The sequence below is a fragment of the Neovison vison genome, chromosome 2, assembly GCF_020171115.1.
Source record: "Neovison vison isolate M4711 chromosome 2, ASM_NN_V1, whole genome shotgun sequence".
In the NCBI taxonomy this organism is placed as follows: Eukaryota; Metazoa; Chordata; class Mammalia; order Carnivora; family Mustelidae; genus Neogale; species Neogale vison.
In genome coordinates, this window is record NC_058092.1 from 39,672,517 (window position 1) to 39,691,779 (window position 19,263).

The 19,263-nt window shown below is 34.4% G+C and overlaps 1 protein-coding gene across 3 annotated transcripts in view; it reads right to left on the reverse strand.

Annotated features, from left to right (window-relative positions):
- Positions 1-19,263, reverse strand: part of LOC122899951 (BEN domain-containing protein 5) — a 1,721,330-nt gene that overhangs the window by 1,341,087 nt on the left and 360,980 nt on the right. For 2 of the 3 annotated variants that reach the window (XM_044238193.1, XM_044238192.1), the window contains exon 3: positions 650-810. In XM_044238193.1, coding sequence (XP_044094128.1) covers positions 650-810 — 161 coding nt within the window. The remainder of the gene's footprint in view (positions 1-649; positions 811-19,263) is intronic. The other variant, XM_044238194.1, reaches the window with a different exon arrangement.

Consider the following 19,263-nt stretch of genomic DNA (forward strand, 5'->3'; position numbering starts at 1 on the left):
TGCATTTACTTCTATTTTCATCAATACTCTCACTCAAAATATTTGAACAGGATCATAAAAAACAAACACAGAAAATATAGATGAAGAAATCGTGGTTAAAGACAGATTAATATGATCAGAATGAAAGAAAAATTAGTACACAGAAATATAAACCAAAAAGTTTTCAAGTATCCTTAGCAAATACTATAAAATTGGATCTGAGTTTCCCAACAGATTAAAAAAGAGGGGGAGATAAGACGAATTACAAGAATCATATTATTTTTAAGATATAAATAAACACCTTCTTCTACAAAAGAAGAAAAGTTTTTTCTGAAACTGAGGCCTGTAAGAAAAATCCCTTATAGATATTTATTAAAAAAAAATACAGAGAACACACTCTATAAGAAACATAAGAGCAAGTCACTAATAAAGGGTTCCTCGAGGAAACCAGCATATTATACTAATTCTTTAATCAGTAAAGAACACTTTTTGTTCTCAGATAATCTATTTGTATTACTTAATAACCACGAGATAACAAAAGACAGCATATTATACATGTTTGTTTATATCTCTTAAAACTATATCATTGCTAGAGATACACAAGAAAATACTCCTAATCTAGTCATTATATTGAGATTTTTAACGTAAAACAAAAGCATAATACTCTTACCAAAACCACACTGAAGATATCCAACACTTCCCTCACCTGTGATTCTTTCACGTTTTCAACAGTAAAGTTGAACCAGACTCGGAAGCGTGGATTACAGGTATCCGGCCTAATGAATAAGTCATACTCAAATTCAGAGACCTGGTCCACCCGTCCAAGGTTACCTGGTGACAAAAATCAAAAGAACTGTGTTTTAATAGAAGTTCAGGCAGCTCAGTGGCACATACATTTAAATATGAGCTCTGGCAGCAACATTTATCATTATTCAGTACTTGTAGGTTCAGCATTCACAATCTATAAGGCTGCCAACTCTGAATACAGCCCAGGATAAGAGGAGCCTTCCAGCTAGTCCATGCTGTGGTAAAAACAGGTCTTCAAGTACTTATTAGTCAGATCTATTTGTGCTACCAGTGACAGATTATTACACTGGGATGTCATGGAGCATGTGGCATGCCCCAATAAACCAAGGAAGTATCACAACCAAACTTCAGCTTACTAGTTAGAGAAAAGGACAATAATATTTCATGTATTTTGTGTTAAGCTTTATACAAACTACTTCTATCTCTAATTTAATTCTCACAACAATAGTATGCATTGTACTATGCACAGTACAAGCTACTTTTGGTAATTGCCTTCTATCAGAACATGTTAAAGGATACAAAAAATAGAACTAGTTGCTCCATAAGAATAATGTCAAATTCACTAACAGCCATGAAATTAATTTCCATTTTCTCCACCAACAGATCACTTCTATCAAAAATATAGTTTGCCAGAGGGAAGGTTGGTGAGGGAGGGGTGAATAAGTAAAGGTGATCAAGAGTACACTTATCTTGATGAGCACTGAGTAATGTATAGAATTGCTGAATCATTACATTGTACACCTGAAACTAAAATAACACTGTATGTTAATTATATTTTAATTCTAAAAAATAAAAAAATGTGTATAAACTTAGGTACCTGTGATTTCCATTCCTCGTATATCCTCTCTTTGACTTCTACTCTAATGAGCAGTGAAATCAGTTATAGGGCTATGCTTTCACATAACTGTCACAATGGGGTAGGATAAAAAATAGAAGCAAAGACTATGGTGAATTCTCAAGCCAGATAATCAACATCTGAAGAAGAGTAAAGATGACTATAGGCAGCAACACAGAAAGTGACTGAGAAATCACTATTCTATTGCACCTGAAGAGCATAGCAATATCCTGCTTTAAAATAAGCTCTAGTGTGTCTTTCTCCAAATGAATACTCAGAATTAAACTTTAATCTTAAATATAACAAAGTTTTCAACTAATTCTTTTACTGGTTCTACTGGCATGTTACTTCTTTTACTGAGCACCTGTTCTGTTGTCAAAGAATATGAGCCTGGAAATTAGTAGACCTAAATTCTAGCTCAGCTGAATCACTGTGCAACAATACGTAAGTTACTTATTCTCTAAGGGCTTCATCTACTAAATGAGAATATTCAGTTACCTAATCTTAAAAGTTCCTTTCAGCTGTACCATTCTTTGACTGCCTGTATCTAAGATTCATCAGGCAGTAATCCAAGATAATAAGACAATCTTCCCCCAAAAACCTTATCAATTAACCCTAGGGTAATTTTATCTGCTTCCATTAATATTTGGCCTGAGAAGTCAGACTTATTCCTCCTTCCAGAGCCAAATCAATCAATTACCTCCAATCAAGAATAGATATTGAAAAAAAATGCATTGATAGGAAAGTACAAACATGAACTAATTAAAACCAAAAACTTCTATTTCAATTTTTCTAGTTTCAATTGTCTTCAGAATTCCCAAGAAGAATCCTCAATTAATTTGGTTCTTTCAATTATCATGCAAAAATATTTAAAAAGCCTTATGTCCTACAGGGCAGAATACTCATTGCACAGTGGCATTGAACTTGCAATCAGAGATCTAGGCTCAAGTTCTACCTCTATCTACTCCTGAATATCACTGGAAAATTCAGTTAATTTCATCCAGGCTCTGTTTTTTCAACTACAAAGTGAGGATTATATTAACAAAAATATGAATATTTTAAAAAGAAATATGAATATTTATCTCTTGGTAACTACTATGAATATTAATTTTCAATTGAAAATATTTTCTGAGAGCTTCTACACTCCACATACTGTCCAAAATGATGGGGGTGCTAACCTATCCAATTCTAACAACAATCCATGTGAGGTAGAAACCACTACTATCCTCATTTTACATATGAAAACATCAAAGGACAAAGATATAAAATAACTTATCTAGAGTCATATAACATGTAAGCAAGTAAGAGTCAGAGTTGGGATTTGAATTCCAGCAATATGACTCTAAATCACTAGACTAACAGCTTTTCTACATAACATAGATGCTTGAAAAAATACAGAGATAATATAAATTGAAAGTATACTAACAGTTATAATGCTTAAAAGAAACAAGAAAGAGAGGTACCTAGGCAGCTCAGTGGGTTAAAGCCTCTGCCTTTGGCTCAGGTCATGATCCCAGGGTCCAGGGATCAATCCCTGCATTAGGCTTTTTGATCAGCAGGGAGCCTACTTCTGCCTCTCTGCCTACTTGTGATCTCTGTCTGTCAAATAAATAAAAAAATTCTTTGGGGCTCCTGGGTGGCTCAGTGGGTTAAATCCTCTGCCTTCTGCTCAGGTCACGATCCAGGGTCCTGGGATAGAGCCCCGTATCAGGTTCTCTGCTCTGCAGAGAGCCTGCTTCCTCCTCTCTCTCTGCCTGCCTCTCTGCCTACTTGTGATCTCTGTCTGCCAAATAAATAAATAAAATCTTAAAAATTAAAATAAAATAAAAATAAAAGAAACAAGAGATGAAAAAAACACTGTTTTTTGCCATCTAAATATTTCTGGTTAAACAATTAAAAACTAATGTGCATTTGAACATTTAAAGGAAAACTTTTATTTTGTTTTTAATCCTGGAACACTTTATAGTGTGGGTTTTGATAAATAATGATATATCTTAAAATTGCTGCCATAGATGCTATCTAATAATAAGGCACCATTTGAAAAAATAAATAATAAGGCACCATTTGTGTCATAACCTTTAGTTTCAAAATTAATTGAAATGCTTTATTTTATTAAAGCCTCACCATGACCCCATGGATGAGTAGTTGAAACTCAGAAATATTTAGTGCTTTGTTGAGTTCATAATTTAAAGCACCAGGAAAAACCCTGAAATAAAGATTTCTGACTCCATTGTGCTGTCTTTGGAATATATCATAGCCACAGTCAATACATTCATCCATCTATTCAATCAGATATTCCTCAAAAAAGTACCATGTTATGTGTTGTAAAATAAAACAGATAATAAATCAGATATAGTCTTTGTTTTCGCTAAGTTTATTCTCTTAAATAATAACAAGCATCTGGACCTTGATCTTCTATAACTATCCTGTTGACCACCTTCATTACTGTGAGAAATATCTTCTTTGTTTATATACATAAACAATCCTTTTTTCATGTTACCTCTAATATTTCAACAAAGTGCCAATTTTTGACCTTTTGAAAATGGTTATTTCTAAATAAACTAGCAATGCCTCTATATAATTTGGTTCCTTTCCACTCATATGAAAAGCAAGAAAAGAAAACAAATAGAAATTCAAAATACAGGACAAATACAAAACAAAAAATAAAATGTAGATTTTAAACATAAATATGTTTGTAAGTGTGCTAAATACAAACTGACTAAATAGCACAAAAATTTTATTCTGGATAAAAAAATTAGCTATATATTCTTTATAAGTACAACTTTACATTTAAGACAATGGAAAGACTGAATAATAAAGAAATGAAAAAGCTAAATCAGGAAAGCACTCTGAAAAAAGTTAACATAGCTATATTTGTATCAGACAAGGTAGGCTATAAATCAAGAAATATTATTAGAAATGAACGGGGGTATTTCATGATGAAAAAAAGGATAATTCCATCATGAAGATATAAAAAATCTTAGAGCAATGGACATTTATTAACACAGCTCCAAATATGTAGGTAAAATATAACAAAATAGAAGATAGAGACAAATGAAGAATTATACTGAGAAACTTCAATAGACCAAAACTACAACTGAGAAAATTAAGAAAACAGTAAAAAAGAATTAAGAGTATTGAAAATGTGATTAAAAGGCTTCTTGCTTCTAATTATGAAACACTTGATATTTATAGAACTATGTGTGTGTGTGTGTGTATTCTTTTCAAACGCACATGATACATTCACCAGAACTGATCATAAGCTGGTCCATAAAGAAAGTCTCAATAAATTTCAAAAGAAAAAAAAAATTCAAAGGAATTTATACTACACTGCATATGTACTGATACCATATTGATAGAATTTAGAACTAAATTATATATAATAAATATATGAAAATATTTATGGGATGTAGCCAAATCTATTAAAAACAGAAATACATACATATAAAAATATAGATGATTTTCATTAATTTATATATGTCTGAAATCAATTATCTAATCACAAGAAACTTTAAAAATAATTATATTATTAATATAATAATTTTAAAAGAATACAGAATGAAATATAGTAAATAGTAGTATCTGTTCTACTTTACAACACACAACATGGTACTTTTTAAATGAAAACCTGATTGAATAGATGAATAAATACTGAATATTGACTGTGGATATGGTATATTTTATTTCAAGGTCTCACCCTGGTGCTTTAAACTATGAACTTAACGAAGCACTAAGCATTTCTGAGTTTCAATAGTAATAGTAAAAGAGAATACTACTGCAAAACTTACATACATCAAATAAGCAAAAGGAAAAAAACAACAAATATATAATGAACTATATGTGGCAATACATTGGGAAAATACATGAAATACACAATTTCTTTTTTTTTTTTTAAGGTGTCCTATTTTGGTTTATTTTGTATTTTTTTTTATTGTGTTTGTTCCTCACCATACAGTACATCATTAGTTTTTGATGTAGTGTTGCATGATACATTGTTTGCATATAACACCCAGTGCTCCATGCAAACGATGAGCTCCTTCATACCCATTAACAGGCTCACCGATCACCCACCACCCTCCCCTCTAATACCCTAACTTTGCTTCTTGGAATCCATAGTCTCTCATGGTTCAGATCCCATTCCAATTTCCCCACTTCATTTTTCCTTCGCTTTTCCTAATGTCCTCCATGCTATTCATTATGTTCCAGAATAAGTGAAACCATATGATAACTGTCTTTCACTGTTTAACTTATTACACATAGCATAATCTCCTCCAGTTTCATCCATGTTGATGCAAAAGATGGGTATTCATCCTTTCTGAGAGTTGAGTAATATTCCACTGGGTATATGGACCACATCTTATTTATCCATTCATCTGTTGAAGGGCATAATGGCACTTTCCACATTTTGGCTATTGTGCACATTGCTGCTATGAATATTGGAGTTCCTAAGGTCCTTCTTTCACTACATCTGTATCCAAACCCAGTAGTGCAATTGCTGGGTCATAGGGTGCCTCTATTTTTAATTTTTTGAAGAAAGTCCACACTGTTTTCCAAACTGGCTGAACCAATTTGCATTTCTACCAACAGTGTAAGAAGTATATTATTATCAATATGTCTCTTTATTTTGGTTAACAACTGGCTTATATAGTTGGCTGTTCCCAAGTTGGGGATATAGATATTCATAATTGTTAGATCCTCTTGTTGGATAGACCCTTTAAGAATGATATAGTGTCCTTCTGTATCTCAAACTACATTCTTTAGCTTAAAAATCTAATTCGTCTGATATAAGGATTAATACCCCTGCTTTCTTTTGAGGTCCATTAGCATGAAAAATTGTTCACCATCCCTTCACCTTCAGGCTAGATGTATCTTTAAGATCAATATGAGTCTCTCAATATGATCATAGACAGCATATGGATGGGTCCTGTCTTTTTATCCAGTTTTCAACCTTATTCCATTTTATGGGAGCATTTAGGCTGTTCACACTGAGTGATTATTGACAAATAAGATTTTGTTGTCATCATGTTGCCTGTGAAGTTCTTGTTTCTATGGATTGTCTCTGTGTATCTCTGTTCTATATCACCACTGGGGTCTTTCTCCTTTTACAGAACCCCCCTTAATATTTCTTGCAAGGCTGGCTTAGTGGTTAAATATTCTTTCAGTGTCTGCTGGTTCTGGAAGCTCCTTCTCTCTCCATCCATTCCAGACGACAGCCTTGCCAAATTCTTGGCTGCATATTCTTTTCATTTAGTATCCTGAATATATATTGCCAACCCTTTCACTCTTTCCATGTCTCTGTGGATAGGTCTGACCTTTTTTGAATGTTTCTCCCTCTGTACTTAAGGCATCTCTTTCCCCTACCTTCCCTTAAAATGTTTCCTTGGTTCTAAGATTTCCGAGTTTTATTATTGCATGTCTGGGGGTTGATCTGCCCTCATTGATCTGGGGGGGGGTGTCCTCTTTGCCTCTAGGATAGGACTACTTGTTTCATTCCCCAGATTAGGGAAGTTCTTGGCTATGATTTGGTCAAATCTATCTTCTAGTCCTCTCTCCCTCTCCACCGCCTCAGGGATCCCAGGAATTCTGACATGGGAACATTTCATGGCATCATTTTTTTTTTCTCTAATTCTATTTTTAAGTTATTTGTTCCAGGCTCCTCCTGCTCCTTCTTTTATATCATTCTGTGGTCAAGATCACTAATTCTTTCCTCTGCCTCATTCACTCTGTTAGAGCATCCAGATTAGACTGTATCTCATTGATAGCATTTTTATGTTCTGACACATCTGTTTGAATTACTGCCCTTAACAAAACTATGTCGCCATTAATAGTTTGCTGCAGCCTGATATTGTCTTCATAACTCCTACCCTGAAGTCTATTTCTGACATATTGCTTGGATCCATATCCATTAGATCTGCTAGAGAGGCCATTGTCTCTGGGTTTGGTTGGTTGGTTGGTTGGGAATTTCTCTTTGTCATCCCATTGTCTGTGGTTGAGGGCATTTCAGCAGAAAATGTCAGCCCTTTTCCAGGCAAGGTGAACCCAGGAAATTTCAGAGTAATCGGAAGTCAAGGTCAAAAAGAAAGAAGAAGGGAAAAGAAAAAAAAAAAAAAAAAAAAACCAAACAGACAAAATGAGCTCTATGAGTAACATGAAAACAAAAGTAAGCAAACAAGACCCACAAAATAAATAAATGAATAAACAAACAAATAAAGTGAAGTAACAGGAAGGTGGTAATAATCCCTCTTTGGGTAAAGAAGGATATTTCAGGTCTTCCCAGGTAAATCTTGTTATCTTTGTTAGAGAACTCAACTTTTCAGAGACACAGGGAAATTAAAACTTGTATATATAGAAAAGTGGTATTGAATAGGGAAGAAAGGACTACACTGAAGCTTATATCTATATCTATATCTATATCTATCTACATATTTTTTTAAAGAAAAGAAAAAGAAAGTATAGGTAAGAAAAAAAAGTTAAAAAGATACTATGGAGGGGTACCAGGGTGGCTCAGTGGGTTAAAGCATCTGCCTTCGGCTCAGGTCATGATCCCAGGGTCCTGGGATCAAGCCCTGCATTGGGCTCTCTGCTCAGCAGGGAGCCTGCTTCCTCCTCCTCTTACTCTCTTTGTGCCTGCCTCTCTTCCTACTTGTGATCGCTGTCTGTCAAATAAATAAATAACTTTAAAAAATCTTTAAAAAAATAGTTACTATGGAATATGTTACATTAAACATCAAGTTGAAATGACAAGTAGATTAAAAAAAAAGAAAAGAATAAAAATTATGAGAAAGAATTAAAAAAGAGAGAGAGAGAGAGAGAGAGATAAGTTGCATCTAAGAAATATACAGGCTGTGAGGCAATACCAGGAACTTAATATACTGTTTTCCTCTGGTGCTGGGGTTTTACAGTTTTATGGGGACCTTGTGGTTGATGTCCTCTTGTTCTTTCAGCTTGTCTTCTGCAGAGGGGCCTGTCATGTTGTTTTTCAGTCTATGCTGCTTGGGCAGAGTTGTTCTGTCCCTATCAAGGGGCTGGGCTCAGTCAAAACCAGTTTTTTTGGCTTTTGTTCTCTGGAGGCTTTTGTTCTCTGGTGGCTTTTCATGTCTTTTCAGAGGAACAGACCAAAATAAACTGTTTGCACCCAGACCCCTGCCTCAGAGAGAAGGTAGAGACTTCTCTGAATCCTCCAGAACACAGAATCTTCCTCTCTGCAAGCCCTGTTGAATTCCACAGCCTCTCACAGGTGGTGCACACTTCCAGTGACCCTCCCAATGGTTGATCGAGGCCCCTGCTTGTCTCTCTACCCCAGTGCCACCAAAAACGTGAGTGATACCAGTCTGGGAAAGCCTAGCCCGGTGTTTGCTGGTCCTGGGACCATGGACTTTGGTCCACGCCTGTAGCCACTGGGTCCCAGCAATTGTCCATTAAGCCCCTTTGTTCTGTTTGAGTGCTGTTGTGAGTCCCTTCCTGTCTTGCAGCCACTAGTCTCCAAGCTATTGCTTGTCCCCAAGCACAGGGCACTTTGACACTGGGATACTAATTTCCAATGGCTCATTCTGGTGGCTCCCTCCCCCTTTTGTCTATTCTACAATATCTTTCTGCACAATCCCTGTTTGTCTCTTATACCTCTCGACTGATGATCCTCTGCCTTGAAGAGATCTAGTAGTATATAATCTTACAACTAAGGCTGATTTCTTGGGTGTTCAGAATGCTCTGGTAGATAACCATCTCAATTCAGAGGACTGGTTGAAATAGGGTTCCCTACTACTTCACCATCTTGCCCCCTCCTTGAAATACATAATTTCTTATAAGAACAAAAGCAACTAAAAAAATCAGCAATCTAAATCCGCATTTTAACAAAATGAGAAAAAATATGTTGTATCTAATAAGGCAGAAAAGTATTTGACAAAAAATAATCTCTACTTTTGGTTCAGCCATGTTGGAGTAACCATTAAGAGATTAGCCCCATTGTAAAGAATTATAAAGCAGGTAAAATACATGAAACAACTCTTTCCAGACATAAGAAAATAAGCAACATTATACAGCAATCCCTGAGAAAAGAGACATTCACAAGATGAACTCCCACAATAATATGTTGAAAGAGGTGAAATCTGTGGAGAAGGTCATCAGACAGGAGGAAACTATAGATGGTGGTGGTGGTGCTGTTGAATGGGTATGCCAGAAAACTCTGAGATCATTTCCTGTAAGTCTATGGCTCAAAGCTAGGCAGGTACATGCACAAAGTGAAACTACATTAGTTTTATCAAATCGAACATACTACAATGTTGAAAACAAAACAGATATACTAGATATGAAACTATGCTGGTAGCGTGTGGAATACAGGCATAAGATCCAGTTGAGATACCAGCAGGGTCATCCCTTAGCAATAAAACCATGTAGTGAGGATGAACTATTCTGTATTTTCCCTAATAAAACTAGAAACCAAGCCCTAATAAAATCTCCACAGGAGACAAAGTTTGCAGCCAAGTTAGAATAGTTTGGAAGTACCTAAGTTTTCCATCAGATCTACATCAATAAAACTTAGAGCAATGCATATAGAAGTTTAAGGAAATCAGTCTTGAATTGGTAAGGAAATGAACTGCCTTCTATAATAAACATTAATAGACTCTAAACAATAATATGAAGTGCCTTCTAAAATACACACTAATACACTCAAAAAGATAACAGAATCCACTCTCTAGCATCTATCTTCCATTCTGTCGACTGTACAGTCAAAAGTTATGAGATACTCAAAGATAAATATCACCCATAATCAAAAGGGTGAAGAAAATTATATAAATCCACACTGACATCAGTCATACTATTTAGCAGAAGAAAACCCCTTTAAATCAATTGTTATAAATATCATCAAAGAACAAAAATATGTGAATAGAATTTTTAAAAACATAATTTTCATATTTAAGAAATATGGAATTTCTAAAGAAATAGAAATGCCTATAAAAACCACTCAAAAATTCTTTAAGTAAAAAGCACAATACTTAAAATAAAAATTAAGTGGATGGACTTAACGTTAGGTTAGAGATGATGAAGAGTCAATGAACTTGAAGATAAATCATTAAAATATCATGTGATCTGAAGAACTGAAAGAAAATAGAAGAAAAGTTAACTGAGGCCTAGAATCTTATGGAATAATAAGTGGTCTACAACACATGTAAATGAGTCTGAAAATAGAATGAGCAGATAGAAGAAAAAATTGTTTTTAATAATGCCAAAAATTTCTCAAACATAAATTGAAAAATAACTTAGATATCTTAGAATCTCAAGAAACCTTATTCAGAATAAATAGAAAGAAAACTCAATCTAAGTACATAATAGTCAAATTGATAAAAAACAAAAAGAAACAGAAAATCTTAAAAGCAACCAGAAGAAAAGTCATAAAACAGAAATGTGAACAACACCAAGAATAACCACTGACTTCTAAGAATAACCATATATCTTCTAAGATAGAACATCTCTAAATGATGAAAGAAAAAAAATCTCAACCAAGAATTCAATATCCACTGAAAACATATTTAAAAATGAGAGTAAAATAAAACATTCTCAGATTAACAAAAAATAAAGGAATTCATTATCAACAGACCTGTACTATATATTAGATAGAGCTAATCCCAGTAAGAATAAAGCACCATTAAAAATACCAAATAAGTGGGCACCTGGGTGGCCCAGTGGTTAAGTGTCTGCCCAGGGTCCTGGGATCCAGTTCTACATCGGGCTCCCCACTTGGTGGGAAGTCTGTTTCTCCCTCTCCTATTCCCTTTGCTTGCATTTCTGCTCTTGATGTCTACTCTCTGTCAAATAAATAAATAAAATTGTTTTTTTAAAAATTCCAAATAAGTGTATAAATTTAAAAGACTGCTTTTATTTGTCTCATAATTTTCTTACAAGGTAATTGTTCAAACTTTTAAAAATGGTAAAGCCAGTTTACAAAGCACATAGAAGCAAAATATATGGCAAAATAGCAACAATAATTGAAATGATAAATAGAATTAGACTGATGTGAAGTAACTACAAATTTGTGAGACAGAAAGTAGGAAGTAGGAAGAACTTTGAGAAAAAAAGGAAGTAGTAATTACAAGTACAAGGTACCAAGTGTGAAGTATTAAATTTGAAGTGGTAAAATAAGGACCCTAAAAAGGGTTTGATAAGTTATTAAGACATGTAAAAGACATGAAAAAAATTAAATACTAATAAGCAAAAGTTACTCATCTGAAAAGACCATATATTAGGTATGATTCCAACCATATGACATCCTGGAAAAGGCGAAGTTATGGATTCAGAGACTGTAAAGAAGAGAAATTAATAAACAGGGAACAGAGAATATATAGGACAGTGAAAATACTCTGTATGACTATAATGATGGAAACGTATAGTTATATATTTATCCAAAACAACAGAATACAATACCGAAAGTGAACCCTAATGTAAACTATGGACTTTGAATGATTATGATGTGTCAATGTAAGTTAATCAGTTGTAACAAATACCTAAAATTTTAAAATTAAATTTTAAACAAAATATTTTAAAAGTTTAATAAATTTGAAAGTTTAATAAATTATGGGTGAATATTGTTTTAGAGTAACCATTAAAATCAATATAGAGTAGTTTTACTAAGAATCCAAAGAAAAAGTTTTTTTTATTATGAATTCAGTAAAACAATTACAAAGTAATAGAAACAAAAGGGGCAATAACAAAATAATGAGATAGTTCATTTAAGCCCAACATATCAATAATTACATTAAATAGAACAGATAAATGAACAGATTAATTATCTCAATAAAAAGCAGATATTTTTAGATGAGAATAAAAAGCCAGAGACAAGACACAAGTAGCCTAAAATTTCATAATTTTTAACAGATTTAATCCTTCCTTTTTCCACCTGTGAAAAAAGAGAGATCCACACTTAGACATATCATAAACCGTCAAAAGCCAAAGAGAAAAAGAATCTTTAACTCAGCAACACAGAAACAACTCATCACTTACAAGGAGGCCACAATAAGATTAACAGTTGATTTATCATCATGAATAATGGAGGACAGAAGGCAGTGGAATAACAGAGTGCTGAAAGAAAACATTGTCAAACAAGAATATGATAGCCAGCAAAAAATACTTTTTATAATGACATTAAGACATTATCAGATTTAAAATCTGCTCTAGAAGAAATACTAACGGATATCCTTATAGCTAAATACAAGAACACTACAGCATAACTGAAATCCACATGAAGAAATAAAAGAGCATCAGTAAAAATAACTACAAAATAAAAGACAGTATAAACATTTTACAACTCTAGATGTTTTTCTCCTACTGATATAAAAGGAAACCACATAAAGTAATCATTAAAATTTGTACAGAGTATATATAATCTATCCAGATGTAACTTGCATAACAATAAATATATGTATACTATATATTATTGAAATTAAGTAACAATTAATAAGAACCATGCTGTTACTAAATAAATTAAGTTCATCTTAATCCTCAGGGTTATTAAGGAAATTAGGAAAGAAAGTTTAAAGTATAGTAAAATTTTTTTAAAAAAGTAAAATCAGTAAGAAAGGAATAACATGATACACCAGATAATATCTATTAAACACAAAGAAGGCAGTAATAGAGGAAGAGATGAAAAAAGTATAAAACATATTCAAAGTGGCAGCAAAATAATCTTAGCTTCTCAATAATTACAATAGATGTATAAAGCTTAAACACTAGGCCAAAAATGTCAGAATAGATTTTTTTTAAATGAACCAACCACATGATGTCTGCAAGAGAAGCACTTTATTTTCTTTAAGAATTTTTAAAATTTATTCTTTTGAGACAGAGAGAGAGAAAGACACCATGAGCCAGGGAGAGAAGGAGAGGGAAAAACAGACTCCCTGGTGAGCCGGGAGCCTGATACAGGGCTTGATCCCAGAACCCAGAGACCAAGACCTGAGTGAAGGCACCCCCCAGTGATTCACACTGTTTGTATCTAAAGTGAAACACACTTTAGATACAAACTCACAACTAGGGTGAGAGAAAGAAGGAAAATAAACATACCAAACACAACAAAAGAAAACTGGAATACCCATACTAATATCAGAAAAATAAACGTTAAGACAAAAGCTGTTAGAGACAAAGGAGGATATTTTATAGTGACAAAAGAGCAATACAATAAGAACACAAAACAAGTCCCAGTATAAACCCTACAAAGAAGTCTCAAAATAAATAAAACAAAAACCACCCAGAATTGGACTACTTTTTATATTAAGGTTTCATTTTGGGAAGAGGTCACTCATGAAGACGACATGTGGAAATTTAAAACATAAAACCACAGCATAAAACGACAGTTAAAATTTTTAGGAACACCATCTTAAATGCTCTCATGTATTGAAAAGATCAAAAGCCTTAGGCTTAGACAGAAACACATTAGAATCCTAGCACCAGTGCTGACTAGTTTTGAACTTTGGGAAAATTTAATTGCTCTTGACCTCAGTTTTCTTGTCTGTAAAAGATAGAATATATTCTTGGTAGTACTGTTATCAAATGAGATTATGTACATAAATTACATAGCCAATGCTTATGCCCAAAAGTATTGGAGTCACCTTTAAGTCTTAATATCATACTTAATAACTAAAAATATCCATCAAATAATCCTTTCAAGTATATCTATAATCCAAACACTTTGCTTTACTCACACAGGTATCACTTTGATCCAAGCCACTATTCTCCCAACTCAATTGTTTGTAACTGGTCTCTTTGTCTGCTCCCCAACCATCTATTTTCAACACAACAGCCAAAGTAATCTTCCCAAAGCATAAAAGAGATCATGTTCAAAATGCTGAAGAGGTTTAGCATTTGTTTCAGATAAACCTGAAATTTTTAAAAGATTCTACATGAGGAGGGCCTGTGTGGCTCCGTCAATTAAGCATCTGACTCTTGATTTCAGCTCTAGTCATTATCTCAGGGTCCTGGGATCAAGACTTCCCTATCCTCCATCATGCTCCAATCATGGCTAGAAGTCGGCTTGAGGATCCTCACCCTCTGCCCCCCTTTTGCTCACATACTCTCCCTCTCCTAAAATAACAAATAAATTAATTAATTAAATATTCTGTGTCATCTACCTCCCTTTCAACTGCCCAGTCTTCTCTCCTATTGCTCTAAAACCACTTGACCTTCTTTCTATTCCTCTTGTCAGGCACACTCAGTTTTAAGGCATTGTCAGTGGCTATTCCTTCTTTCTAAAGTTTCTTTTCCCACAATTTCACATGGATGACTCTCCAACATCATTCAAGTTATTGCTCAAATCTCCTTTCTTCAGAGGCCAATGTGACCACCATACTTAATATTTTACCACATTCCTAATTCATCTCACCTACTCTAAATTTTCTCACAGTGTCACAGTGTCACCATATTCAATAATACCATAAAAGTTACTTATTTTTTATGACTAATATTTATTTTTGTCCCCTCTGGTAAAAATGTAAGCTCAGGAATATTTTTCTGTTTGCTTACTGCTATACCCTCAGTACTAGTAGCTAGCCCAAACTCAGTTCTCAATAAATATCTGTGGAATAAATGTATAAGTAAGAGCAAATTCCCAAAATTGTTAAGTAATATAAATGGCAGTTATTGTAGCAACATTTTGAAGGTCTATTTCAAACCAGAACTCATGTTGGGAACGGGAAATACAAACATGAATAAGTAAGTACTTGTCTTCATGGAACTTATAATCAAGCTGGAGCATGAATCACATAAGTGGATCATTTCAATTCAAGCATCAAGTGCTATGATGGAGAAATTCCCGGAGGAAATCACAAGATGATGTGCAAAAGTGAGTTGCTGTTATATCTATAATAGAGAAACATAAGCTAGTGAAAAACAAAAGCCATAAAAATCTCCAAAAATGGATATTTAAAACTGTTAAGTTTATTTTTCTGCATTTCTCCACTGAAAGTTATCATGAAAAGTCAGTCAACTTAAATAACATTTATACTTGGCCTTAAGATGTTGGTTTATTTTCTTTATGTAAAACTTTGATATACATTTTACTTTATTTTCCAGAATAATGAGGTACTATTTTTCTTATTTATTTTGGCTGTATTTTCTTCCAGGAATATAAGGGAGTTCTCCAATCCCTTCCCGCACAAAATTTCTCCTTACAGAGAAACATGTAATCTTCCATTTTTCAAAAAAAAAAAAAAAAAACCTATATGAAAACTGTATTTCTCAGCAATCTAAAGGACTCTGTTTTCTCAGTTTTTTCCTTCAGAACGTTCATTTTATAAAAGGCATTTTAAACTGAAAACTATCTGAATTATCAAGGAAGAAGATAAGAATCAATGTGTAAGTATATCCTGAATTAAAATGCCCACTGTAGGATGCCTCGATAGAGCAGCCAGTTAAACCTCTCTCTCTCTCTCTCTCTTTTTTTTTTCTTTTAAGATTTTATTTATTTGACAGAGAGATATATATATATAGAGAGAGCACAAGTAGATTGGCAGAGGGAGAGATTGGTAGAGGGAGAGCAGGCCCCCCACTGAGCAGGGTGCCTGATGCGAGGCTTGATCCCAGGACCTTGGGATCATAACTTGAGCCAAAGGCAGCCACTTAATCACGGAGCCACCCAGGTGCCCCTCACAGTCTGACTCTGGATGTGGACTCAGGTCATGATCTCAGGTTCCTGAGATTGAGACTCACACGTCACATTGCAGTGAGCAAGTAGCCTGCTTGAAATTCTCTCTCTTTCTTTCCCTCTGCCTTCCCCCAACTCATGTGCACTCTCACTCCCAAAAAACATTTTTTTTAATTAAAAAATAAAATAAAATAAAATGCCCACTGGCTCTGGCTACTTGAGATTCAGGGTCCTTAAAACTGACCCTCTGCAGCCTCGCCCAGTTATGTGATTCTCTGAAAGAATGAACCCCAAATCATTCTAGTACCACTAGAAAGAAAGAAGAGGAGCCCTTGAAAATAGAGGAAAAATAATTTCATTACACTGTAAAATTAGCAAAGGTCATATGACTTTCCCATCCTGTATAGTCTATTAATTTCTAAAATTTCACCTGCTACAGAAAAGTAACCACACTGATTTAACTAGTTGGATAGGGAAGATCCTCTTAGGAAACAAAGTCATCATTCACGTGAGAGAAATGTATTTCTCTATATCATTCAGAGATCTGGATAGGGCAATTTTCCAAATGGTGCCTGCTTCCCTCAAGGAGTTAATCTCCCTCTCCTGGGTAAATCCACTTCTTCTTGGGAAATGTTTGTGATCTTGGACCACCAGTATACTTTTTCCTTTATTTCTTAATTTTCTTTTATTTAAGTTCAATTAGCCAACATAAAATACTTCATTGGTTTTTGATGCAATATCCATTAGTCATGTATAACACCCAGTGCTCATCACATCATGTGCCCTCCTTAATGTCTATCATCGAGTTACCCCAACCCCCCACCCACCTTCCCTTCCACAATCCTCAGTTTCCTACAGTAAAGAGTTTCTCGTGGTTTGTCTCCCTCTCTGATTTCTTCCCATTCAGTTTTCCCTCCCTTCTACTATCATCCTCTGCACTAATTGTTATATTCTCCATATGAGTGAAACCATATGATAATTGTCTTTTTCTGACTGACTTTTTTCACTTAGCGTAATACCCTCTAGTTTCATCCATGTCAATGTAAATGGTAGGTATTCACCCATTCTGATGAGTAATATTCCATTGTATATATATGAACTAAATCTTATTAATCCATTCATCTGTTGAAGGACATGTCAGCTCTTTCCACAGTTTGGCTACTGTGGACATCGCTGCTATGAACATTGGGATGAGGTGGCTGTTTGGATCACTACGTCTGTATCTTTGGGGTAAATATCCAGTAGTGCAATAGCTGGAATATAGGGTAGCTATATTTTCAACTTTTAAAGGAACCATCATACTGTTTTCCAGAGTGGCTATACAAGCTTGCATTCCCACCAAAAGAGTAAGAGAGTTCCCCTTTCTCCACATCCTTGCCAATATTTTCTCCCTGTCTTGTTCATTTTAGCCATTCAAATTGGTATAAGGTGGTATCTCATTGTGGTTTTGAAATTTTTTACCTGATGCCAAGTGCTGTGGAGCATTTTTTTCATGTCTGTTGGCCATTTGTATGTCTTTAGAGAAGTTTCTGTTCATGTCTTCCTCCCATTTCATGACCAGATTATTTGTTTTTAGGGCACTGTCTCTGTTATGTCATTTGCAAATATCTTACTCCATTCTGTAGGTTGAATTTTAGTATTGCTGTTTCCATTGCCATGCAGAGCTCTTTGTTTTGATGAAGTCCCAATAGTTCATTTTTGCTTTTGTTTTCCTTGCCCTTACAGACATGTCTTGCGAGAGGTTGCTGTGGCTTGGCCCACCAGTTTAATAAAGAGGCTCTTAAACCTATGTGTTTGCCTGTTCAAAAGACTAGGAAGACATATGGACAGAAATCACTGTAGTCATATTACTGTTATACTGCAAAGTCTAAATAACAAACAATGTAGAATTATAATTAGCTCTTTTTCCAACAAAAGCTAAAAGTAAGAAAAAACTTGAAAAAATGAAAAATTCATAGTGATTGGATGAATATCCTGAAAAACACACCCACTGTAAGGACAAAACCAACAGATATGCTGACCCCAGCAATAAGTATATACAGATAAAACAATGTGGGAATACATTTTGGCTACAAAAAAAAAAAAAAAAGCTAAAGAAATCTTGTGTCCCTTTGTTTCAATCACCAAGTATTTATTAAGCACTTACTATGTAGCAGGGATTCTGCTATTCACTAGAAATTCCAGTTTGTTGGTATAGAACAGTGATTAGAAGCACAGACTCTGGAATGAGAATGCCTGGATTCACAGCTCTATTCCTTAATAGATGTGTCTCCTTAAGACTAAAGACTGTATCTTGAATGTTCCAACTGTAAACCAATAAAGATATTGTAAGAATTAAATGAGATGATACAGGCAAAAGGGTAAGAACATTTCCTGATGAATGGAAATAGTGAGCTGGAATAAAAGAGGCTACCAATAAAATGATGGCAACTAACAAAAAGTAGTTACTATAAAACATATTAAGAATCATAGTCTAAATATGCAAAAACTATTATAGGAACATGGAAGTGAAACGCCTAACCCTACTTGAGGTTGCAAGGCTGGCAAACAGTCAAAAGAAGTGACACTTGAGTTACTGAAGGAGGAATAGGAGACTTCAAGATGTCAAATGGGAGAAGGCAGAAGGAATGTTATGTGGAAGAGCACAGGGCAATGAGATAGGAAGGTAAGGTCAGGTAATTGTCAATATGACCAAGGTCTAATAATGTAAGGAGTGCTAGGACATAAGGTTGAAGAGGTAAGTTTAGTGTAAGGAAATGGGGGTCTTCGGAAGATTTTAAGCAAAAGAAGTAGTAAAAAATTTTGATTTTGTGAAATCTAGGGTAGTATAAAGAGAAAATGAGGGTCTTGGATAAAGCTTGAGACAGAAACAGTGATAATACACTGGAATATATTGCAATAGGTCAAGCAAAAATTGATGGGGACTCATGAAGCAATGAAAAGAAAGAGTATATTACACAGAATTCATGGGTGTTTGTAAAGAGAGAAAGCCTTCTTCCCCACTTGACAATTTTAT